General features: G+C 37.8%; 1 protein-coding gene and 1 non-coding gene across 2 annotated transcripts; one reads left to right on the top strand and one right to left on the bottom strand.

Moving 5' to 3' along the window:
* The first annotated feature begins 13,999 nt into the window (after nt 1-13,999).
* On the top strand, nt 14,000-24,969 carry LOC120335797 (ciliary microtubule inner protein 5-like). The gene is made up of 3 exons (XM_039403420.2): nt 14,000-14,082; nt 21,125-21,253; nt 23,385-24,969. The coding sequence occupies exons 1-3, from the start codon at nt 14,078-14,080 to the stop codon at nt 23,614-23,616; spliced, it is 366 nt and encodes a 121-aa protein (XP_039259354.2). The 5' UTR covers nt 14,000-14,077; the 3' UTR covers nt 23,617-24,969.
* Nucleotides 22,053-22,124, bottom strand: Trnad-guc (transfer RNA aspartic acid (anticodon GUC)). Its single transcript has one exon. It is a non-coding gene; the product is annotated as a tRNA-Asp (tRNA).
* Nucleotides 24,970-26,105: the final 1,136 nt, after the last annotated feature.

Here is a 26,105-nt window from a genome sequence, read left to right as displayed (position 1 = left end):
CTAAATCGCCAGCAACCTGCGCGGAACGCGTCCAGAGTTGTCTGAGCGACTTTTCAGTGGAGAATGTTTGTTTACATCTGCTCGCTTGTGATTGGTTCAGAATACGGATGTTTTGATGTCGGGGAAAGGTCCATAGAGCAGTGGTCGGCAACCACCGGGCCGCGGCTCATAGCCGGTCCGCGGAATAGTTACTGCCTATCCGTAGAGAGGTGACACAAAAACGGACAAGGCCGTAATAAAACCTCTACAATCTAACCACAAACCCTACGATTAAAAAACAGCACCCAACAGTAAACCAGACAAACACAACATCAGGGGTCGGAAAAAATGAGGCTGCGAGCTAATATGTTGCGGCCATTGAACGACCCGACATTTAATAAATGAAACCAAAATTTAATCCCAAATTTATTATTGTCTCTACACGGATTTATGTGGTGACAAGTGCTGCTGTACGGCGCAAGTATCGTCAGTTGTAGGTCGTTCGAGGTAATTCTGCATTTTAAAATGTCTGGAAAACGGAGCGACGCGGGTCGAGCATTTCAAAGTGCTTGAACGGAAAAATATTTTTCTTTCTTGCGCATTCCAAAACCGGTTTGCTCGATATGCCCAGTCAGCATCGCAGTTGTTAAGGGTTTCAATGTTAAACTCGTTACGGAACGAGTCATCGAAAATTCGACCCCGAGACCCGGGACTGCGCCACAGTTCATCTGTGCGACAGTGCAAAACGTGTAATGTGCACGTTCGGAAGAACATTATGGCCTTGAGCATCTTTATCTAAAATGCATTACACTTAGATTAAATTTCGTACTCGCTTGTCAGATCATCATTTGGACGTAAAGTTGCCAGAAAAACATCATCTTTCACATTGATAATAAGTAGGCTACATAAAAACAATGTTTTGCTGGCTAATAGAAAAAACGCCACATATACATCACATTGGGACAGGCTTTCAACACAGCAATAGAAGGGTAGCAATGCGAATGCGCCATAATTTGAATTTTATTATGGTAGCGATTGTTGGAAGGCGGAAATATTGCGGCCCGCGTGCTACCAGAAATGTTTATATTTGGCCCGCATGTACATGAAGTTTGCCGACCACTGCACAACACTATTGAGCAGCATGTCTGACTTCATAAACAATTGTCATGTCAGTATGTCGCCATAATGCTGGGTCAATTGTTTTCTCTACGCCCGTATAAGAATGCCTCTCATCAGTCCGACTAAAATCCCGACAAAGCGATACAGGCATTGTTAACTTTCCCGAAATCTTAATGTGAGGCCTGGTTTTCAATATTGATAACTACAAAAATAAAATATCGAAATAGGCTGGAAGTAAGAAACACGTTACGTGTGTCAATGTCGACCATATCTCGAATATGGGAACAGTTAATGGTCATCAAACAAATACAGACATCACAGTAAATAGCATCACCGTCGTTTTTAGCATATTGTCAACATAAATTTCCTAATGCGTATAATTTATTGCATAGGCTTAGTTCGTTTGTATAAAGGTGGTCCGCCAAAAGTTTGGTCAAGCTTTACCGGTCCGTCACTTGAAAAAGGTTGCCGACCACTGCTATAGAGACTTGCGTGTATCACGTGACTTTGTTTACTGGACGGCAAAAAAAACGTCCAGCTGGCTCCTATCAGTTGCAAGTCGGATTATACGTTTTCGTTTTGTTTGGCTGTTGAGAATGGTTGTTTCGTATTGTACCGTTGGCTGTACGTATAGTATATAGACAACGAAATGGATCTTCAGTTATATTCCGCTGTTTTCAAAAGATTCGGAACGTCGCGCAATGTGGGTATTATCTATTCTGTCTATTGGCAGGACTGCTTGGTGTCAAGTCCAGAAGTCATCTCTCTTGTGTTTCACTGTTTGCGGACAGCACTTCGTTGATGGTGAGTGATAATGTGCCGTTATCAATTTCTTCAAATATCCATAAGCTCCCTCATTTAAATGGAAATCAGATGACAAACTACTGTTATTGGTAGGCCTAGGCGTGAAGTGTGAAAAGTTTAATAAGTTTAACGCCAGTGATCATGCAAAAAATAACCAGAATTCAATTGAATTCGCCATTTTGGAATACGCTCGCTACTGCATCTCTGATCACAATAGGATTTATCTGGAGGGGGGATGCAGGTGCAACATGTTGAATTGCCATTATATGTCGGGATTAGTTAACCAGTTATTTGTTTTCAGAAGCATGGACTTGCTGGTGGAGGATGTTATAACCGAGGTGAACCATCCTCAGTGGGAGGAAAGCAGCAATCCTCTCGCACATAACTACCAGCAGACCAGGATGATCAGAGATGCGGACCACTGGTGTTGTTAAACTTTAGTTATCTAGTCAATTTTTTACACTTTGTAATAGATTACCTGCTAGGGAAACAATACCTTATGACAATCGATGATTAATTCCTTACACAAGTCAAGTCTGCAAGTAGGCCTACGCCTTCCAATAACAGTAGTTTGTCATTTGATTTCCATTGAAATGAGAGGGCTTATGAATATTTGAAGAAATTGATAGCGGCACATTATCACTCACCATCAACGAAGTGCTGTCCGCAAACAGTGAAACACAAGCGAGATGGCTTTTGGACTTGACACCTAGCAGTCCTGCCAATACAGCAATAGATGATATCCACATTGCGCGACATTCCGGATCTTTTGGAAACAGTAGAATATAACTGAAGATCCATTTCGTTGTATATACTATAGGTACAGCCAACGAAACAATACAAAATAACCATTTTAAACAGCTAACCAAAACGAAAACGTATAATCCTACTTGCAACTGACAGGCGCCAGCTGGACGTTTTTATTTTTTTGTCGTCCAGTAAACAAAGTCACGTGACCCGTGCAAGTCCTCTATACTTTGTCTTCGCAAAATTTTATTGGACACGTTAGTGGACATAACGATCGTTTTGGTATTTTTGTTGTTCTTGTTCTTATTTGTCTTCTTCTTGGTATCGTTATGAAAAAATCGCTTTTCTCGTTGATTACTAGACCAATTGCTTTGAAATTTTCAGTGAGTAAAGATTATATTTTTCCCCAGAAGGCTATTACTTTTATTTATTCTTAAATTTTATATGAATCCTATGAGATATGATATTTCATACAAAATTTCGCGGTATTTATTTTTACTCATGGGAACACTGTTTTACACTTATTTCAAGCGGTTTCGCGATCGATTGTCTCGCTCAGTACTACAGCTACTGTAGGTCGGTACTGGTAAGTTGCCATACCGGTACCGTAACGCAGTGAAATTGACTTACCGTTATTCCTTCCGCGGTATTACTAATGCTGCTATGCAAGTTTTATAGCCTATCGTATGCGGAACGGAATATCAGACCTACAGGTTCGGTACCGGTACTGGTAGCTCAGTACGTAAGTACGATACTGGTACTGGTGCCGGTACCGGTGTCTTACCACAATGAAATTACCGTAACTTATTCTTTCACGGTCCTACCAGTGCAGTAATGCAAGCGTTGTAGCACTTGTAGCCTACTATATTTGTTTATTTTGATGAGAGTCTACTGAAAACAACATAAAATTTGAAAGGGAAGAATTGTTCTGTGATCAATTATCTGTCCTAAAGTGTAAACAACATAAAATTTGCAAGGGAACAACTGTTCTGTGATCAATTACCGTATATGGCCTACAGTGTACAGGTAAGATGCTGGCTGACTGCTAACTCAGTACCGCACCTACGTTAGGTACCGGTACCGCCGTGAATTCATCTCTTTGTTGGACACGTAGTGGACATAACGATCGTTTCAATATTATGTTGTTGTTCTTGTTCTTTGACACGTTTTTAAAAAGTCGCTTTTCTCTTCGAATACTGGACCAATTGCTTTGAAATTTTCAGTGGTTAAAGATAAAAATTTTCTCCAGAAGGCTATTACTTTTTTTTTTCGCTATGACGTCATCAAAATTATGTGACTCTACGTGTCCATATATTTGAGCATAGCTCTCTTGTATTTAGGATAGTACAGAAATTCATATTCTCCCCAGGAAAAGGAAAGCCTGTAATAGCAACGATTATTCTCATATCCTCGTCTAGATTCTATATCTGTAATTGAGAAAAAAACTTTGTTAAAACCCTTGCTAACTGGTAACTAATGAACGTTTCGCTAATTTTCGGCTAGTCTGTCGCATCGTTTGCGGTAACGGTTTCAATTTTTGATTATAAGTATATTTTGATTTTCCCGAAGAAAAAAAATCATACACAAAACACAAACAATGAACACACAAAAGATTGGGAAAAAACTTTTATAAAGATTTAATAAGTAAAAATAACATGATCGCTTTTAACGAAATAGTAAGTATATTTGTGAGCTTTCGTTAGATCATGGTCTAACTTCTTCAAACAATACAAGATATAACTGTAAATATAAAGATCACAAGAATTTAATTTATTTTAAAATTAAGTTTTCTATAACTGATTTAGACGCTATGGTAATTTAATCCATATCATCTCCGAACTGTCGGTCTAACTGATGTGGTTGGGTTGAAGCTCGTCTATTTGTGTGGTTTCCTTTGTTTGCTTTTGAACCATGTTTGTTTGTATTGTTGCTGTTTTTTTGATAGTACTGTTTGTCTTTTGGTTTTGTATTTGCGTTAAAGTCCCTCTCCGTTTGAGTTTTAATCTTTTCTATTGATTCCATGCGGTTGCGGTTGCCATGTTGCCACACAAACATATATTCAAAATAGAAAAGACAAAAACACGAACGGGTATCGTTCGAGCGTCAAACTTGTGTAACCTAAACACTCGGTGGGTTCCAATTAATAAATACACCTTGATAGGATGGAATGCATGGCTATGGTATGTGTATCACAACAGTACTAAAGGTTTTTTGGAAACAAAACTAAAAACTGATGAATAACACGCAAAACTACCAAAAAGAGCAATGTTTACAACCACGCTTGAATATCTCTGTCTGAGCGAAAAAAATGTCTGAGCGGCGGCATATATTGTAATTGTTACGGAATAAACAGGAAATCGATGCTCGGGGGAAACATCCATTCGGTCCCCAGTTTGGCAATCATTACGAAAATATTAATACCGTGTGGCAAATTTTTACTTTCTGTTTATTTTGTTTGTATATTTTTCTTTTTACCAAGTAATACCGTGTTTCCCCGAAAATAAGACCTACCCTGAAAATAAGACCTAGACTAAATTTTAAAAATGATTTTAATATAAACCCTCCCCTCTTAAAATAAGACCTAGTCAATAACGTGAATTTTTTTTTACCTAGTCGATAGCAGGGAATCCCTCCTACACGTTTTAAATGATTGATAATCTATGTTTTACAGTTATTTTGAGTAAAAACGTGTTATTTATAAGTAAATAGATATTGGTTTTTATATTTTGTGCATAAATTTCGTAATTTTCTACTTTAAAATTTTGTTTTTGATAAATGAAAATATAAGACATACCCCGAAAATAAGCTATAGTTCTACTTTTCGGAAGAAGTTTGAAATAAGACCCAGTCTTATTTTCGGGGAAACACGATATCTCATGTTCTCTCTCAATTTCATTTGGTCTGTGTGATTTTATGTGTATGTGCGTGTGTGTGCGTGCGTGTTTTAATTACCTTAATACTTTGGGTGAGCGAACACGTACCACTTCTTTTAACATCATCTTTCTATCTAAAATCTGAACGTCTTAAACCTTACTTAAGATTTTTTTCGCTTTCTGTAATCCGTTTTGGTTATTTTGTTTTATAATCTTGTTTTTATAGTCTTTATGATGACTATGGAGTCAAAATAAACCTATGCTCATAAATGAAGCTTATCTTATAATGTGTATGTATACTGTAGTTGGTATATAGAAAAATGGGTGCTCCTGAAGTATGCGAACCAAGATGGCGGACATCGGAACGTAACATGGGTAACAGGTTAGGGTTAGGCGATAATTTTTTTCCAATTTTCCTTATTTTGGTCCTAATATCAGTTCGAAGACTAGCCAAGAGCCTCCCGTAGTATTAATACCTAAAATTAGGGCCTAACCCTAACCTAGTACACATATTACATTCCGATGTCCGCCATCTTGGTTTGCATACTTTGGGAGCCCCGAAAAATGATTAGAAATCTTTGCAAAATGATAAACGATATACTAGTATCTTTAAAAGCGTCTTTGATAAAATATGGATATTTTAGCAAAAATGTGACCGTACAAGTTTATGTCAAATACTTTATTGTTACGTATCAAAGGTATTTCTGATATATTTAAAAATTAAAGCCAAAGGTGATGAGAATAAAAAAAAACTTTTCAACGAAACCTATCATAATTGGATTTTAGCCAGAAGAGTAAGGACAGTGGTTCTCAACCTTTTTTTTTCTTTCGCGCTCATTTTCGTTGCACAAAAATTTTGTGGCCCACTAAGTTTTTCATCAGAAATGGTCATCATAAGTCAGCGACACCTAGATTTAAGACGAGTCAAAAGTAAAAATTGCAATTAAAGAAAGCAATGGATACAAAGATAAACTTATCATTCAAAAAATTACCAACAAAACAGGGAGTGATATAAATATTCATATACGGTAGCATTTGGGAGAGAGAAAAAAAACATATTTTCGTTGCACGGAAATTTTGTGGCCCACTAAGTTTTTCATGCTAGAAAGGGGGGGGGGGGGGGGGGGGGACTTCACGGAAACCATAGAATTCTTCCTCTTCTGCAAAATAGACAATTTCACTTTAATAATAATTCGGTGAAAATTACCACCCTGTAAAAAAACAGCATCATCCATTGTTACTACCATCAAATTTAACTAACTTTAGTAACTAGCAATTTTTAATAGGTCTGTGGCCCAACTGAACATGTTCCTGCGGAGTATTAGGAGAAGTATTGTTTCCATGTCATGGATGAGAGAAAATTTATTTATTTTTTTAAACCAGAAAACATAATAATGATACAAACGAGAATATCGGTCGGAGACCGAGGACTTATCGATCGAAACTGCGGTTTCGATCCATGACCCTATAGTGACACCGCGTGTCCCATCACTAATTAATTAATAACTCGCTAATTATACGACATAATTTATCCGAAATATGGTGAATGCACATGCAAAATTTGGAGCAGATTCAACCACGCCTTCGTGAGATATTGCGTGCATCTAACAGACAAACAGACAGACAAACAGACAAATACCTATCAACATACTCACCGATCTAAAGATCGATAAGTAATAATAATAATAAAACAACACACAATGCAGTTTTCGGCAAATGACTGGGTGATAACGAGACGACCATATGGTCATCCACTCTCACCCAATGATTGTCTAAGTTAAAATAATATTAGAATAATATGGTTCCCTGGGATAAAGTGTCACAGTCATGTTTTTGTCACTGTGGTGCATAAATCAGAAGACTCGAAGATTCCGGTTGTTTATTGAACGGCAACTCCGCAATTTAACACATAACACAGCACAAACACAACAAAACGCAGCCCTCCAGCACAGCGGTCGATAAAGAGAGCATTAAGTATTTCCTCTCACACCTCGTGGGTGATCGGAGTCCAAAACCGGTCAAAATTGCCTAAATCAAAGGTCTGGTAAATAGCATGCAGAGATATACAAAAATATATTAACACAATACAAACACAGACGGTATGGTCCGTGGCAGAAGGAAAGGTAGAACCAGTGGTGAAATTCAGTCAGTTTGCACCGGTTCTATAGAACCGTTTCACGGAATTTTATGAGATCAGCGAACCGGTTAGCAGTACTGGTTATTGTCAATGTACTGTTTGTAACAGAACCGGCTGAAAAAAATATGACTTTTGTGATGGAACCGACTGACAAAAAAATTGAATCACACCACAGGGTAGAACGTCCCGTAACTAGGGCTGGGCACTCCAAATCGAATATTCGAAACGATTCGAATAGTAAATTACTCGAATCGGTTCAGAGGAAAATTTCGAATCGCCGCCATCTTGTATTTTTCTTTCCGCCAATGATCGAGGTGAATTACTCAATTTTTTTTATCAAAGCCATATTTTTTCAATAAAGTTCTGAAATATATATCACTTTCTGTAGGGAGTTATTGATAAATAAGTGTTTTCATTGTGTGTGAACGCTCCGCGATATGTCTTAGTTATTTTTTCATGTTTTCAGTAATACATTTGTTGACAGAATCAATTTCAATAAAAAAATATTTATATCTCCCACTGACTCCCAATAGTCCGGCAGATAAGGGGCCTTTTTGGGCTCAACCTCGTTTTCAGACAGAAAGTTTTTTTTATTTGTGATTATTCATCTTGGGGTTATTGCCCATCATTTCTACATGGGTGTGGAGTTTGCAGCCTTGAGCAATTTTTTTTACGGCTCGATATTTGTATTAGTGTTTTTCATTAAATCTGTGCACCATAATGACGCACAACCTGAACCCTAACCTGTTACAATACTATGTTCAGGTTGTGCGCCATCTTGGTGCACAAACAACGGAAGCACCAAATTTACTATGAAATAAAAATCAATAACTTTTAGGTATTTTTTGAACCCAGCTTTGGGTCGCGACCCATATATATATATGGAAATACTGTTGTAACATGCGCGTAAAATAAAGAGTACTATTTAAAAATACCCGCTCTTGTTGCAATTAACAATACAAGCCTGCTAATGCAGCAGGCAGTGGTTCAAGTGGATATATACCCGGTGGAGAACAGTCAATTATTTGTTAGCGAGAATTGTTATGCAGCGGGATGATCACGACGATGCAATGAAAGATAATACTATCACGAGAACAAGAATGAGATAATTGCTACATTTTATAGTATATCCCTGGGAAAGAATGTAGTTCATTCTTATGTTCCATGCCAATGCTTTTCAAACTACCAAAGACTTTCAACACTTTTGCTTCTTCTCTTCTATAAAAATACATTGTTATTATATATTCGCATTTCCATCTGTTTGTTCGTGCTCCCAGATAACCGATCAGCGGCCTCCAAGAGGGTCGGGGTCCCCGTTTAGGAAACCCTGTCATAAACTATAAGAGGCTACCGTGCTTCTCTTGCCTGTTGTCATGCTGTCCCTGGAATTCAGCTACAACAAAAAATTCACGAAAACGGGTTTTAGATTTTATGATTTCCTTATTATTCTCGACAATGAATGATATATATATGCGGGTGGTAATATGCCGAGTTATTCCAGCAACATGATCATGTTTTGCAACTTACAACCAATATTTTATAAGTAACTTTGCTTGACAGAGCCCCAAGGCCAAGAGATCTGAATACAAATATCAAAAATGTGAGGCCAAAAAAGTTACACTACAACCTAGCCAAATGTGCTTTATTTACGATAGATAACAGGTTTACCAAAAAGCATTACATGAAAAATGGTAAAATGAAGATCAATTCAGCAATATCTACTTAGGATTTGGTGATATGCATCTGTTGATGATTTTATCTGTTTGTTTCGGAAGTTTCATGACAGAATTAATTGTGGTTGTTGGGGATGTTTCAAAAAAAAGGTTGCATGGAAAAAAGGTTTGGCAAAATGTCAAGGTTTGAGAGTAGTGAAGAAGTAGAAAAAATACTTCCATGTGTTCTTCATTTGATAACCACGCCACAGAACTTCTCCGATAAATATACGCAGCAATTGCGAGAGGCAGAAATGCCAAGATGGGATTTCATCGCATTGCAAACCAATATTAGCGATTCTCAGATATATTCGCGCATTCCCATCTGAACAGCGTGGAAAAGATTATACCTTTCTACACACTTGAAAAACTATGTCAGATGAGCGTCATATTATTGAATATCAGTAAAGGAATAAGGAGTGCAATGGGAAAAGACATAAAAAGCGTAACTTTCAGTAATATGCATCAAATAATCTTATTGTGGAATATATATTTAAAAACAATTCGTCGCGCCAACCGCAATCCGAAACTTTTTGTCTCTGGCTGAGCTTAGATACCAATTGGCACTCATGTAAACTGGTGAGCGGCACGCGATGGAGCAGATAATATGAGTATCCACCCCCCAGCTGTCATTTGAGTAGGTACTGTTGTTTTTATTGCAGATGATACTGATTTTTTTGTATTAAAGATTTACTGGCATCACCGATTTAAGGATGTCAAGTAATGGATATAAATAAACCATTTGAAAACCAACACGCGGTATTACAAAACTTACTTCCAACACGCGGTTTGAATGAATAAAAAAGCTGAAACTAGTATTCTTTAAAACAGCATACAAATTCTATGGAATGAAATCATACACAAAAGCTCTTCAAGAAACCTATAGCTCAATAAACAAGTGGAATTTGATGCATGTTCGCAAAAATGTGCGCGTTATTATGTACCACCGAAGCACGCAGGAAAATGTGTGTGATGTACTAGTGATCAAAATGTTTGACTTATCTATGTTGGCATAACAGGTGCACATCTCGGTTTCGCATACGCATACCTTCTATCTCCACAAGGATATAATAATTTGGCCAAAGTCAATGCTGCACCTGAAAGGTTCCGGTTCTTCCAAACGAAAACACGTTACACATCGTTAGATACCAGTGGATGGTTTTGCATGGCCTTGTTCGGAGTGAGAGACGAGGTCGAATATTCCAATCCATTTCAACTAATAAAATATTTCCTAAGTCCCGAAGCTTTAATCAGGAAAACGAAATGCCCGCAGCAACACAAATGTAGTTTGACGAGAGCAAAAGAAAGTGGCTAGATGCTGTCGATAGATCTTGGCTTATATTGGTGAAATAAACTACCATTAATCTACTAAAAATGAATTTCTGACATTGTAAGGAGATGCAATGTTACTATGTATTCAAAACTAACCCGTGTAGTTATGAAATAATTGTTTTTAACGAAAAGGTGCTCCCGAAGTATTCGTCCAAGATGGCGCACAACCTGAACATTGCATGTGTATCAGGTTAGGATTCAGGTTGTGCGTCATCTTGGTGGGAATACTTAAAATCCATTTAAAAAAAATTGCTCAACGTTATATACTCCACACCCACCTGGGTATCATTATTTATGTCATCGACATTATATCTAAACAATAAAAAAAACTTTATGTCCCAAAACAATGTTAATGCCCGATTCTGCCGGACTACAAGTATTCGAGATTCGATTCGAAAAAAATATTCGATTCAAAGGTGCGGTGACGAGAGCTTTTCTAACGCTTTGCACGACACGCCGACCACGATGGTTGTCGCTTTGTTTTGCTCTCAGAGCTTGATATCGTTTTATCGCTTTGTTTTGATCTCGAAGCTTTTTACTTGCTAATAATGCGACTGAATACATTCCATTCAATTACAAAGACGCTGAAAATTCTATATTAGTGGTTCCCAACCTCTTATGGCTCGCAGGATCCTTCCGAACGCTTTTAGCACTCATTCCCCCCTGTTTATCATTTCCGTGGTATTTATACTGTTATTTGGGTTGGTAGATTCAAAATCATATTATGTTGAAACAATTCATGCTCAGCAAAGTGAAAACATCTTGTGAAATACCCTTTTTATGCAATGAAACTAGGAAGAACGGGAAGGTTTCTTGTGACAGGAAAAGTACTAGCATTGCGACCACTTCCAACTGCTCTGTGACCCCGGGGAGATGGGCATGGCCCCAGTTGGTAACCGCTGCTCGATATTTTTGCGATTTTTTTTTTTTTTTTAAGTTTTCAAAATAATTCTTTTAAGGACTCTTCAAGCTGAGAGAGCGTAACGTGACTATTTCGATTGGCTGGAGAGCATAGTTTGGTTATAATTACCCTAGTACTTAAGTAGAGGACTTTCACTTGTGAAAGTTCGTAAAATAAACTAATATTTCTACGTTATTGGATATTTTCATGTTTCTTTTCTAAGATCCGTGTCTGCATATAAATAAGTCTTTCTTTGTAGGGTATATCTTTGTCTTTAAAACAAACGCTTCTATGGGTATTGGTATCAAATAATATAATATGTTATGATTTACACCAAAATTACAGTCAAAGTTTACCTTTTTTTCTAATTATTTTGTCAATATGGGAGACATTTTAAAATGGCATTACTGCTTACCTAGCATGGGGCCCTGCTCATATAACGCTCACATGCCTGGCCCATACCAAACCTAGGACGATTTGCCACTCTTGCTTATGCTATGAAACGGCGGCTTCGCTCATACAGTTAGTACGTTAATTGTAATAGCTGGGAAAGGTCTGTAATGTTGACGATGAGTGGGCAACTGTAAGTCAACTTGGTTAGCTAGGTTGGTGTTTTTAGGATTTTTTTGGCGCTCCAGAAGTATGTGTACAAATGTGGAGGTAACTAATTTTGTTCGCCTACTACCTACAAGTTGTGTAAAGGGACTGAAACCTATGGACTTCACTTGGCTATAATACAGACAGTTCCCGAACTTGTAATGGGACTGAAATAAGGACAAATCGGAATAAAGTGATGGCCTAGTCCTAACACACACTACGGGAGTACCAATTATAAACTGAAACCATTGAAAAAAACTGCCACAAAATTTAGTGCCTTTGCTGGCGTTAAAAAACGTAGTGAAAATTGTAATATCGGTTGCAGTCGGAATTCTGGACTTTTAAAACTGAGTAAGTAGAGGTTACACATTTTTATCCCGAAAAAAAAACGACTGAATTATTGAACAAATGAGGACCATCATCTGGCTAGATGTGGAGTGCACATATCATGTTCAGGTTGTGCATGTCCTGCTAATTCTAACCTGGTACACATACCTGTTCAGATTGTGCGCCATCCTAGTACGATAACCCTAATCTGGTACACATACCATGTTCAGGTTGTGCGCCATCCTAGTACGATAACCCTAATCTGGTACACATACCATGTTCAGGTTGTGCGCCATCCTAGTACGATAACCCTAATCTGGTACACATACCCTGTTCAGGTTGTGCGCCATCATAGTACGATAACCCTAATCTGGTACACATACCATGTTCAGGTTGTGCGCCATCTTGGTAAGATTACCACGGAAGCACACCTGTTTCTGCCTTAAGTTATTTAGTCTTATTTTTAATTGAACTAGCGCTTGTGGTGGTTACAAACTCATACATTCAAAGCTTTTGTTTGGTATTCAATCATTTCATCACAAGAGCGGTGTGATTACGCAATTTCATACGTGGTCCACGCTTTAACATAATGACAACTTTTATTTTGACACAAGCAGCCGACGGGAGAGTTTAATTTTGGAAATAACTAATTATTGTTTTATAAATTTGCCCAAAGCAGGCTACGAACCTTAAAAGTAGAAAGAGTACAGATAACGAAATTGCAAGTTTGCACAGAGCAAGGTTTCAAGCCCTCAACTAAAAGTGGAAAGAGTACTGATAGAAGAGTTGCAGGTTTGCACAAAGCAAAGTTCCAATCCCTCAACTAAAAATGGAAAGAGTACTAATAAAAGAGTTGCCAGTTGGTAGCAAACACGGCTATTTCTCGCTGACTATGTCAAAGCTCTAGGCCAGGGGTCGGCAAACTGCGACCCGCGGGCCAAATGCGGCCCGCAAACCAATTTTTTGCGGCCCTCGAACGACCCGACTTTCAATGCATGAAACAAAAATTGATATTAAATTTATTATTGCCCCAATCAGAATTTATTGGGTGACAAGTGCTGCTGTACGGTGTACGGTTTGTCACATTGATAATAAGTAATTGAAAACGTAATGTATTGCTTGATAATATATTGAAAAGGCCACATACACATTCAATTTTGGCAGGCTTTTAACACAGAAATAGAAGGTGCAAGTGCTTCATTATTTAAAGACTAATGTAGCGATTGTTCGAAGGCGGAAAATATTGCGGACCACACGCTATACCGGAGATGTTTATAGTTGGACCGCGAGTACATAAAGTTTGCCGACTCCTGCTCTAGGCAAAAAGTTCTACTGATATTGGACTGCTTGATTTCTGATTTGATCGAAGCAGAATTAACTCACTTTGTTTTGGTATTCTTGCAATATTATCCATTACTGGAGGTAGTTCACACCCAAAAATGAATGTAATATATCTGCGTTTTCTTTACAGTATAGCTCTTATCTAAATTTACCTCGATTCCACAAAAGGGCGGCAAAGAATATCAAGAATTTGAAAGCGGCAACGCCAATGGCGTGAGTATCAATTATATATTATTACCGATAATTTTCTCGCCTACAACTCACCGTTTTTCAATAAATAAAAAGAGAGCAATTCTCAAAAATAAGGACACGAAAGTCAAAACAGAGTAGTATAAAATATTTTTCAGTACCGGTAGGCTGCCCAGATCACTTAGATGTGATCACGGAACCACGGCCCGCAATTTTTAATTTTGGTGACGTCATTACACAAATTTTCGAATTGAAAAACAAATCCATAGAGCCCACAGATATTTGTGAAATGAATGAAAGAAATTTCCTTCCAAGCGACAACAACGAGCGACAATCAGTGAAAATTCACTGGTTCCGTAGTCGTAGAGAAATTTTTCAAAACGAAAACATAATAACAAAACCATTCGTAGGTTCATTTTGTGTCCAATAAATATCTGGATCTGCGACAACAACATACTTTGATACCACTCTCTAAACCCTAACATGGGCAAACTACAACCGGCGGTCCAAATCCGGTGATTCATTCTGTCCCTGCAATAGGCTTGTTAGAATATGATCGTAGTCTGTGTAAGTTGTATTTTTTGTTGCCACAGACTTTCATGATATGCAAAACTTCACTTTTCTCCTTTACACGATTCGACAGCGTGCTTTTCCTGCCTCTTTCTTTTGCCTCGTGCGCGGTCACGTGTAACTTTTTACGTCACACTTACATGGGCCACCAGTCGACGTGGGCAATATTTTTGGCCACTGATCCAAAAACCTTTTTTTATTCCGCTTTAACCCCCAGTTATTATCAATTTTCTTGATCTGCGAAACCGTTAAAGACGGTTAACACTGGTGCCAAAAGATCTCTACCAAATCGCGCTTTGCGTATGTTGTGAAATTGTGTCGCAGTCCTAGTACAGTGGTTCTCAAACTTTTTAAGCCGCGCCCCCCTTTTTAGAATTTGTCAAGTCTCGCGCCCTCACCTCAAAAATGATGGCTAACCGTACAAATAACAGATAGTGAGGCGAAAGAATGTTTTATTTGAAAAACCACGTTGAAAATACGTGGATGGAACGTAAATATCCATATCCAAAATAAGGCAGGCAAGATCAAACTTATAAAATATCCCTATTTCCAATTAGATTCACCACCGGCAAAAAAGGGTCTCACCCACCAACCCCCTGACAACGCATATGATCTTTTTTGTTCAAGACACACAACAAGCATTCACATTAAAGTTGCGTTTTTTTTTTCATTTCTACTGTTTAATAAAGTTTTCTTATGCAGATAACGAAGGGGTCCGCGCAGACCGAAAAATTATTTTAGGTGTTCTGAGCTGATTTGAGCAAACGCTCGAGAATTACGTTAATTAACCCATTCATTGCCTTCATTTGCGGAAGAATCATAATACGATTCGCTATACAAAACGATAATATGAATCTAATGGTCGGCACTACCGGGTGTAGAGGGTTAAGCTAAATATTTTAATTATTTGCTAGTCAGTTCAGCGTCCCGATTATTTGATTTCATTGTTTATTTAAGATTTGATACACGAATTGACGTCTGGTTTGTTCGCGAACAAAGATCTTTGTTATGTCACAGTGATCTCTTTTGTTGCGTTTTGCGACTTTTAAATTTAGTGACCATTGTGTTTCATTATGACGTAGTATGATCAATCCACGCCTCGTCCCACCTACCGTATTGTGTCATCCGAATCGCTTCATTTATTCCATTCTGAAATCACAATCTCTAGTTACCTAGTCAACCGAGTAAACAAATGGTGCTGGGCGAGAGGCGTGAGCATAGCTTTGATATCGTTACACTGTTGACAGTCGAAAGATAAGTACAAATTACGCTAAGCAGGTCGTTAAGGTAGCGTATTCAAGGCTGAAAAACTCGACTATTAAGATTAGGATTTATATTTATCCCAGGGGTGAGAAAATCAAATAAGAAGACTTGATCATATGGCTGTATGGCAAAGCACTCACTGCCTCACGATTGTCAGTGTATGTGATTATGTTGGGTTTGGGGTTAGTTAAGCAGTTATTGAACCAGAAGCCTGATTAGGATAGGATTTACATAGTTATCTTGGGTGATGCTTAATCATATGGCGAACCACGGCATTTCGTCCGATAACAGTATATGTCGGGTAATGGATTAGTTAGACAATTATCTGTTGCAGATACGTGGACTTGATAGTGTTGTTAACTTGACTATGAAGTTATGCCCGCCATTTAGCCCAGAGTGTGATACAATTTGTTGTGCAGTTCTATATCGGAAATATCCCAGTCAATTCAAATAGTAGTAGTTATTTTATGTATAAGTGACTGGCCTTTCCTGAGTGAAGTTGTGAAAGGCTTTATTAAAACTATACTGAGCAATGGTATTACGTTATTGGATAAGAATTTATAACCTGTTGTTTATGCGAGATATTGGGACTTGTGTAGCTTATTCTCGATAATCAGCGAACCCATTATTCTTTTTTATTTTATTTTAGACGTTATTAAAGCAAGGGTGGGCAAGGTTTTTGAACCAGGGTTCAAAAATTTTGCTCATCTGGACTGGCGGGCCATGTACGTAAAAAGTTACATTTTATCAACGATACTTACAGTGTTACAAAACCAAAATTGGGAAATAAAGAAGCCTCGTGCCAAAACTGAATTTATTCGCAATTTTAACAAATTCCTTGAGCGTTTTTCAGCTAAAACATCATAATTTGGTTTTAGTTTGGTTGTGGCAGCATCAGGCAGGCCAGATTGAAGTACCAAACCGGTCGGATTTTGCCCGCGGGCCGTAATTTGCCCATGTCAGCGTTAGAGACTAAATATTTTTGATGAGGCGTTTTTTCACAATTTAAATCCGAACAAGGCTATAGAAAGGTTATTATGTTTTAGTAAGGAACTGGAACTTTGTCCGGATTTGACATTTAGATGTGAAGATAAAATTGGAACCTAAATACCTTGTTATCGTAGATTCACAGTCGTTGAGTAAGGTTATGATTTTAGAGGAATAAATTTGAGCGTGTTTCTATTTCGAGCAAATCTTATTTGTTATTTCCCCAAAAATTTGGTCACGTATGTTCGAAAATGTGTTAGACAAGTTAGAATATTTACTATCTTATTAGATAGCTTTATGTAGACCAGGGTTCGGCAACCTTTCGTAGCTCGTGGACCAAAATTCATGGTTGCGAGTCATTGGCGGGCCTCACATATTTTTAGAAAGTTGAAAACCGAACGGATGATACTTCTTATAATGAAAATCCAGCAGTGATACATCTCTCGAATAGAATATAGATTACTTTCCTCATTACATTGCATCGTAAAAAATCGCATTTGAATATTTTTGGCTCCTTTGAACTTAGCATCAACTTACCTTTGTTGTGTTTTGTTGCCATTTTTCTATTTATAATTAAATTATAGGCTCATTAAACGGGTAATTGTAAATTTTATACTTGTTAAATTATGATATAATTTAGTCTACACGTGTCTTACAATGAATTCTGTTACGTAAAGAATATAATCCTCAAAACAGCTGTTTTTTTACTATAATTCAGTGAAGCGTCACGGGCCGGATTATTTTACTCCGCGGGTCGTAGGTTGCTGACCCCTGATGTAGACGGATAATATTTTGTAAGCAAATACCCAATTTCGGACGAATGCGTTCGAACAGACTTCTTCTTACCAATTCTTATTCTTGATTCAATCGAACTAAAACGGTTCAGAAATGGGCGCTTCTGAAGTATGTGCATCAAGATGGCGCACAACCTGAAACCCTAATCTGGCACACATACTAAGTTCAGGTTGTGCGCCATCTTGGTGCACATACTTCTGGAGCTCCCAGAACATTTTATAAAAATGAGTTCAATACAAAAAAGTGTCAAAATCGAAATGTATGATTCGATATCAAATATTCGAATTATTTTGCCAGCGCTCGAATATAAAACCATGTGGTCGTGAAAGTTCTGCCCGACTACGGACAGATCAAAATTGTTTCCGGAGGCGGTTTTACAATACTTTTGACTGCGACTCTAGTTTCCAGATCGGGGATTATGGAACAATTAAAACGGAATCTTTACTTACAAGACTTTTTAGTTTTGACTTTTATAATTCTTAAATCCTAATTTCCCACTACAGAAGGTCAAAAATTCGAGTCGGAACATTTTACAATAATGATATCAATATCAGAAAAAAATGTCAAATTCTAGGATTCGAGCCGTTAGCGAATATTCGAAATATTTTAAAGACACTTGTTCAGCCGAGAATATTCTCCACAACTGCATGCTGTTCAAAGATGCCTCTTAATTCGAATTGACAAAAATTTGGACTCTGACTTTATATTCATACTCTGTGCAGTCGGGAAAGTCAGGCCCGACACCGTGGTGTTCAAATAACTGAACCCAGATTGACTAAAATTTCACTCGCTCTCCGACATAATAAAATAATTGTCAACCAAAATGTCCATACCACGCAATTAAAGAGTCCTCCTGCAGACTAACACAAATGTATTTGTTTCTGCTTGTTTGCTAAAGTCTGGCCTTGATTCGACGAAACGTTACAGACATACATTTGTGTTAGTGTGCAGTAATAATCTTGAATTTGTATAAAATAGTCGTGTTTAGTCTGGCTGCATCATACTTGCATTAGCGTACGAAATCGGGAAGGATAAAATTTGTACACAAAATTTTAATCTAAAATAGAACCAAGGTTGGTTATCAAGCAACGACAATCAACATTACAATATGTAATAATATGAGTTATGAGGTCGGGAATTTTAGTCAGATAGAAAGTGGCATCAAACGACTTTCGAATAAATTCAAACTTTTACTGCTGTGCGGTCAACACTTGAGAAGCGTCGCCGCACTTTAAAGCTGTCAACGACTCAAGTTCTTTGTGTAAACAGGAGACCAGATCCGCAATTATGACGTAACAAAATCACGCTTTGTAAATATAATTGTTACTTAATAAATCATTCACTTTCTGTTACTTTGTTCCCTCCTTTTTTATATGCTTTTGTTGTAACAGGCAATACAATAGTTCAAAATCATGGGCGGTCATATTCAAATACTCGAAATCTGTGACGAAATAAAATTGTGAAAAATAATTTTACATAAAAGTCATTAGAGGAAGGTAGGACATGTTTTATTTAATTCCATTTTAAGTGGAAAACAATAAGCGCCATGCCCAAACCTAATTTATTTGCTATCTCAGCAAATTCCTTTTAGTTAGCTTTTAGTTTGGTTGTGGCTGCATCAGGCGGGCCAGATTGAATTACGCAACGGGCCGGATTTTGCCCGTGGGCCGTAGCTTGTCCATTTCAGTTCTATAACCTAACTGAGATAAGCAAAAGTATCGTTTCTGTGATGTTGATAAAAAGTTGTCGAGTAATGAAGAGTCTCCTTTTTGTTCCCTCCACCTGAGATTAGGATTCACATGTTTTTGTTTATCTCGAAGAGATCATCCTGTCAAGCTAACGCGGGCAGAGAAACAGGTCTTCGTTAATTGAATCCCATACCTGTTAGAATAGAAGCATAATTTTTCGCATAAATTGTATCAGGCTTCTCGGGAGAAATTTTATTGAATATTCCCAAAAGGCGTTCCATACCTTCGTGGTATCGAATCGAATACTCTTTGTGTTTGCCCAATAAGTCTAAATAAACACTCATAATTCACCCTACTGTTACGTAACAAACCAACATTTATCACAAAACAATATTCAATTGTGACGCGACAAGAGTCGTGTCGTAGTTTTTGTTCAAAAAGAACAAGAGAACCATTGTTACCAAGTGACCTTTTAACCGCTGAATTATTTTCATTTTGTTCGCGAAGAGAAACAATTTCGAGGGAGTCCGCGCACAGTTGAGAGTCGCTCGTGCGTCAAATAGCTTTAGAAAAATATTTCTGACTATTAGGTGAACAATAATTAGCGCATCGCAGATGTAACGAACAAAAAAAGAACACTGCGGCGAAAGTTGAGTGGTGTATGTCAGAATTGGGGGTAGAAGTTTCTAAATCTCGTGTTGCGATCGTGTCCGGAGTATTTCTGGCGTTTATAGTGACGACGAGTCCAGGTCTTTCCATTTAGGTTCGGATTTAGCCCGCGGGTCGGTGTTCTGTGGTGTCTAGCAGGTTTGAAACGCTTTTTAGACGGTCAAGGCTGTTGAAAACCCACGTTCCCGGCCTCCGGACCGGCTAGCCGTACAGTTTAACTCGGTAGTTGGAAATTTCAGACCGTCCCCCCTTCAATTTGAAAAGTCATGGCTACGCTCCTGTGTTGTGGCTTGTCTCGGCCATGTGTAAAAAAGCTTCAAGCATTCGTAAATGATTTAATGGGGTCTCGAATGAAAAGCCCATTGGCTTTAAGTTGGACCGGCATTTGCTTTTGTGGGACCCTATGTAAAACGCGCTTGCAAATACTAATATATAGTTATTCAATGATTGTTCCTTAAATACAATATATATCCGCTCTTAGTTGGTGTTCGACTACCGTAAATTGGGGAAACTTGCAGCCTAAAAAAATCTACATATACCGTGTTTCCCCGAAAATAAGACCTACCCTGAAAATGGGACCTAGCCAGAATTTTAATAATGATTTTAATGTAATCCATCCCCTTAAAATAAGACCTGGTCGATAGCCCGATTTTTTTTTAGACCTAGTCGATAGCGAGAAATTTCTCCTACGCGTTTTAAATAATTAATATTCCATGTTAGCAGTTCTTTTAAATAAAACGTGTTATTTATTAGTGGATGGATCCGGTTTTCATATTTTGTACATTCGAAAATTTCGTAATTCACTACTCTGTAATTTTGATAGGTGAAAATAAAAGACATCCCCCGAAAATAAGCCCTAGTGTTATTTTTCGGAAAAAAATTGAATTAAGACCTAGTATTATTTTCGGGGAAACACGGCAGACCTTAGCACAAGTGATTTATTGTTTGTTTCTTGTGTATTTTGTCATACAGGCGGTAATATTTTTAATTTATTCGTTCATTATTCTTTATTTCATCACAATGGAACGACGAACGACATCGGCCGGATATCGATTACCTATTGGGCAAACTTCAACTCCTTATCGCGGTGTCAGTGAAAAGGCATCCGGACAGAAACCCGTTACATCCGGTAAAAGAAAGGATACTGTCGATCACAATGAAGTTGCGCAGAACAAAATTTGGCGGGAAAGAGTAGAGGGAGAGTGGAAAGGTGTTGGAGTTTGGTGGGTAACTTTTGCCATAATTTTTAATTTATCAGTCTGTCATACTACTCAAGAAAAGGATCACGGAATATTCACGCCCGATAACAACTGCTGTCGCGGTTAATTTAAAAACAATTCTATCTTCCACTCCAAGGCGATAATAGAATATTTTTTCGGGGGTTAGTAAAGCCGTTAGGACGACTTTTTCATATGGCGTACCACGACCTCTCGCACGGTTACGAGTTCATGTCGACAGTCGGATACCCATGATGTCATCAGAAGATAATCCATAGTAATTGATAATTTGTGACGCCATGATATGATGTAAATTGAGTACACTATTATGACGTCACATTGGTTTCAGAAATTCGCTTTGATGTCTTGATAGATCCTTTTATATCTCCGTGAAAGCATTATGCAGTCATTTTCTATAATTAGATTTTTGCAGTGTAACAACCTCTTGATTATAAAAACGTGTCCCATCTATTTAAAAATCTCAATCATAACTTTTCTTTTCTGACGTTTCCTTGTTCTTTATCGCTCGTATATCGACTTTATGACGGTTATTAAGTCAAATTACACACGCTTGCGTGCCTCCTTGTTTAGTGTTTTTTTCGTGTCTGTGAGAGACGAGTGTTTTACAAATATTAATTCACTCCTTTTCGGGCTTACGTGAAATCTACCAAAATATACGCATATCCCTGCGTCAAAGTCACTCTCCGTTTCGTTTTTCCCATTACTTTTTTCACTCATTATTCCCTTTGCGCTTGCGTTTTATTTTTCCGGAAGAAATATTTTAATACAAATGTTCAAAAAGGTGCTCCCCGTCGGGGAATCGAACCCCGGTCTCCCGCGTGACAGGCGGGGATACTCACCACTATACTAACGAGGAAAGCGAAGACTATCCACTCGATTACTGTCTACATTTGTATATTCTCTCGCATTCACTGATTCTCTCTCAAATTTTTATCGCGCATTGCGAAAGGTTACCTCGCCGTGAGCACAAATTTTTAAGTTATTTATTATTCATGAAACGATTTTTTCTCAAACAAGGCCTTTTTATAGAAGAAATTGCTAAACCGGGGGCATGCACATTCACTCAAAAGTAAAAGTATAGCAGACGCATTTCTCAGCAGTAGCGACGATCTCTAAAGTGCCAAAAGCCACTGAAACTATAAAAATTTATAGCGTAAATTACGCGTTAGTAATACCGATTACTGTGTATACCGATAGTATATATTAGTTTACCTATTAACACGAGACTTGAACTATACTATACTATGCCATGATGAGTTTATATGGGAGGTCTGGAAGTATTCGTACCAAGATGACGCACAACCTGAACAACACTAACCTGGTACCCATACTATGTTCAGGTTGTGCGCCATCTTGGTACGAATACTTCAGGAGCACTCTTATATGCAGCATATACACAAGTGCCTAGCTGATCAGATCATGGGTACGGTCTTTCCATAAATTATATTTCGGCATCCTTAAACGCGCACTGCTCGGCCGGATAATGATTATTAGCAAATAAAGATTGTTTATTATGATGTTACAGTTTTTTTTTTTAAATATATTTAAAACTATAAAAATCATTTTTTAAAAGGAAACTCAAAAAAGTGGGGCTAATGGTCCAAAATAGAGAATTAGGTCCGGTCCGAATCAAATCCTCGAAAGGTCCGTATTTGGACCGCGCTCCGCCAGTTGAATAGCCCTGGCCTAGATGACCTTGATCGGACCTGCACACCGACCCGCACAAAATATTAATTAATCACTGTTATTACTGCTGAAATATTTTTCCATATTGAATTATGTTTTTAATACTGTTGACTTTGTTTTTGTGGCAATAAATCTTTTTCTGAAGGAGTTTGGACCAATGGTGGGATTCAATTTTTTTGTCAGCCGGTTCCTTCACAATGTCATATTTTTTTTCAGCCGGTTCTGTTACAAACAGAACATTGACAGTAACCAGTAATGGTAACCGGTTCGCTGATCTCATAAAATTATCTGAGACGGTTATGTAGAACCTCTATGAACCGGCTGAATTTCACCGTTGAAGAAATATATTTGCGTTAGCATACAGTGAAACTCTTGGGTCCCATAATACTGAATATTTCCTCGCATAATCTAGATTTTATTATACAATCAGGGAGAAGAACTGGGGATTCCTCAAAGACTATGACCCCAGAGGAAGGCCCAAGACACCACGAGAACTTCCGGAACGAGAGCCAGTGTTTTCCGATGACCTTCCAAACACGAAAGGCCACGAATACGGAAGTCGAATCACGACAGATATCGGTCAAAAAATGACCGACATGGAATATTTATTTGATTGTAACGTCAGAAAGAGAAGAATGGGAACTGAATTCGTCTGTTATTAACGCATAATTATCATTGTTCGCCACAATTATATGACAATAGACTGCGCTGCTTCTGCTTTGTTACGTTGGAACCCATTATGACGTAATTGTGAAACATCTTCATAATTCTCCCCGAATCGCTTCGAGTTATGCATACTCGTAGTGGAAATACTAGCTATTTCCTTGACAGCACTGTCTTCAATCTTTTCAAGTCTCGTATCAATCCTAACTATTGTCATCTCTTCCGCGGAAATAATTTATATATACCGTGCTTTCCCGATAATGAGACAGTGTCTAATTTTAGTTTTCTTTCAAATTATTTTTGGAGGGTATGACTTATTTTCATTCATCACAAACTAAATTACAAACTAGAGAGTGACGAGATATTTGAATCTCGCCATCTTGGTTAATATACTATGGTAGCGCCCTTTATTGTTTATTATCATTCATTTTGAGTTTCAAATGTATTGGTAAAACATCAAATTGATTTTAGCCCACATGGTACGGAATTATATTTCATATTTTTGAAAGTTTTTATTTTGTATTATACTCGGTTAGTCACCTGCAGGGCTATGGAGAACACTATGTTGAACAAAATTTTTGTTCCGACTCCGAGAATTTTACTTCAATTACCACAATTTAGTTTAAGCGAGTAGTTTCGGATCTTTTGTACAATACCCCCGACACTAATGCAAAAATGTGAGATTTGAGAAAAACACCCCGGAACGTTTTAAAATAACAAATTAGTACATATACAGTGAATTTTCGCGGTAACCTGCATTGCTAAATGGAACATTCCAGTTAGCAACGCAGGTTACGTCGGAAATTCAAATTTTCAAATCGTTCCTAATTCTAACCCAAACTGGATACTTACTAATTTTCTTATTTTGAGCCGTGAAAAATATGACTTCATAGCCCTGGTATATTGGCAGTCACTCGAACTAACCTCTAACTACGGTACATCAATTACATCAAGCCTAATTTAATTCTCCCGTTTATCTTCCGATATTGTGTCATACTGGTGCATTGAAAGCGTATTGTGACACAGGATTTAGTAGTACTAGATGTATACCTATGACGTCACAAATTTCATTCCAAATAATATAATACTTTATATCGTTACGTCATAGTTTAGTTGATTACGTCTATTTCTATTTTATGATGTCATAATTTGTGTTATCATGAATACAAGTTTCATCTAATTTGTTTGATCATAATTGTGAAGTTTACCTAATTAGTGTCGTCATAACTGTTAAGTTTTATCTACTTTGTGTCATCACAATTGTTTATTTTACCTAATTTGTGTTATCATAATTGTAAAGTTTACCTAATTTATGTATTATCTTTTATTTCCATTACATTAATCTGAGAGAACTTTGTTGTAATTATTACGTCACGAGTTATTGTTAGTGTGGTATTTTACGGATGGTGTCTGATGACGTAACAAATATTCACTGGGCCATATTTTATTCGCACACGGTTGGCCCAAGCAAGCTTTGTCACAGAATTGAAGTGGGTGGCATCTCCATATATTCATAAAAATGGGGATCTTTTATATGCATTTATGTGGAGAGAAATAATATGGTCGCCTAGTCCAGTGGTTCCCAGCTTTTCCCCGGACCGGTGCCGGTCCTCGAAGCTTTTGTATCGTCCGAAATTTCGTTCTTTGGTTGTTTTCTGTCGTTTTAATCACTTTACCGAAGACGAAGTTACGTTGGTTTATGGCGCAATTTCTCTTCCGCCGTCTGATTGCTGTTTAATAAGTGGGCACTTATCGCCCGGCGACGGCTTGGTGCCGAGTAATCGAAGTTTTCGCATTTTCGGTTCCGATTCATCTTCAAATCTCGCAAGATTCAGTGCCCCCACTGCCGAGACACGGAAAGATTTCGAGGTGTGCCACAGTCCCATTAAAAATTGCTGTTGTTATTTGTGCACAATCGTTATCGTTAATTTTGATTGTAGTAGCAATGAATAATAAAGCTTATGCCTGGTTTTCTAGTCCGGGAACGATATGAAGATAGTTATGAGTTTATTGCTACTGATGTATAGCCTGACGTAACAATAAGAAACATCATTTTTATTTCCGCACATAATCTAGATTTTATTATACAACCAGAAAGAGGAACTGGGGATTCTTCAAAGACTACGACCCGAGTGAAAGGCCTAAGACACCACGAGAACTTCCGGAACGAGAGCCTGTGATTTCCAATGACCTTCCAAATACGGAAGGCCACGAATACGGAAGTTGAATCACGTCCAAGAAAATGATCAGTAAAATATTTTCGGTTTCCTTACAGCTCAAATAGGGATAAACAGTCCTAATAATTACTTGGTTGGCTTCCCACACAGATAACAAATTGGGCTGAAATATACAGGCCACAAGTTGTGTATAGGAATAGGGTATAGGCCGATAATAGGTGTTGAAACAAGTTATTCGTTGTATCGAACTCACTAACCGGTCTCCTCATTTCAAAATTTTTTCACATATCGAAAATACTGAAATGTGAAGT

Source organism: Styela clava, chromosome 2 (genome assembly GCF_964204865.1).
Source record: "Styela clava chromosome 2, kaStyClav1.hap1.2, whole genome shotgun sequence".
Taxonomy (NCBI): Eukaryota; Metazoa; Chordata; class Ascidiacea; order Stolidobranchia; family Styelidae; genus Styela; species Styela clava.
This window is presented reverse-complemented; position numbering and strand designations above follow the sequence as displayed.

Excerpts from the sequence above, each read along its gene's own strand:
- LOC120335797 (XM_039403420.2), top strand. Across the intron at positions 21,254-23,384 it reads TGGAAAGGTGTTGGAGTTTG|GGAGAAGAACTGGGGATTCC; the intron begins GTGGGTAACTTT and ends TTATACAATCAG.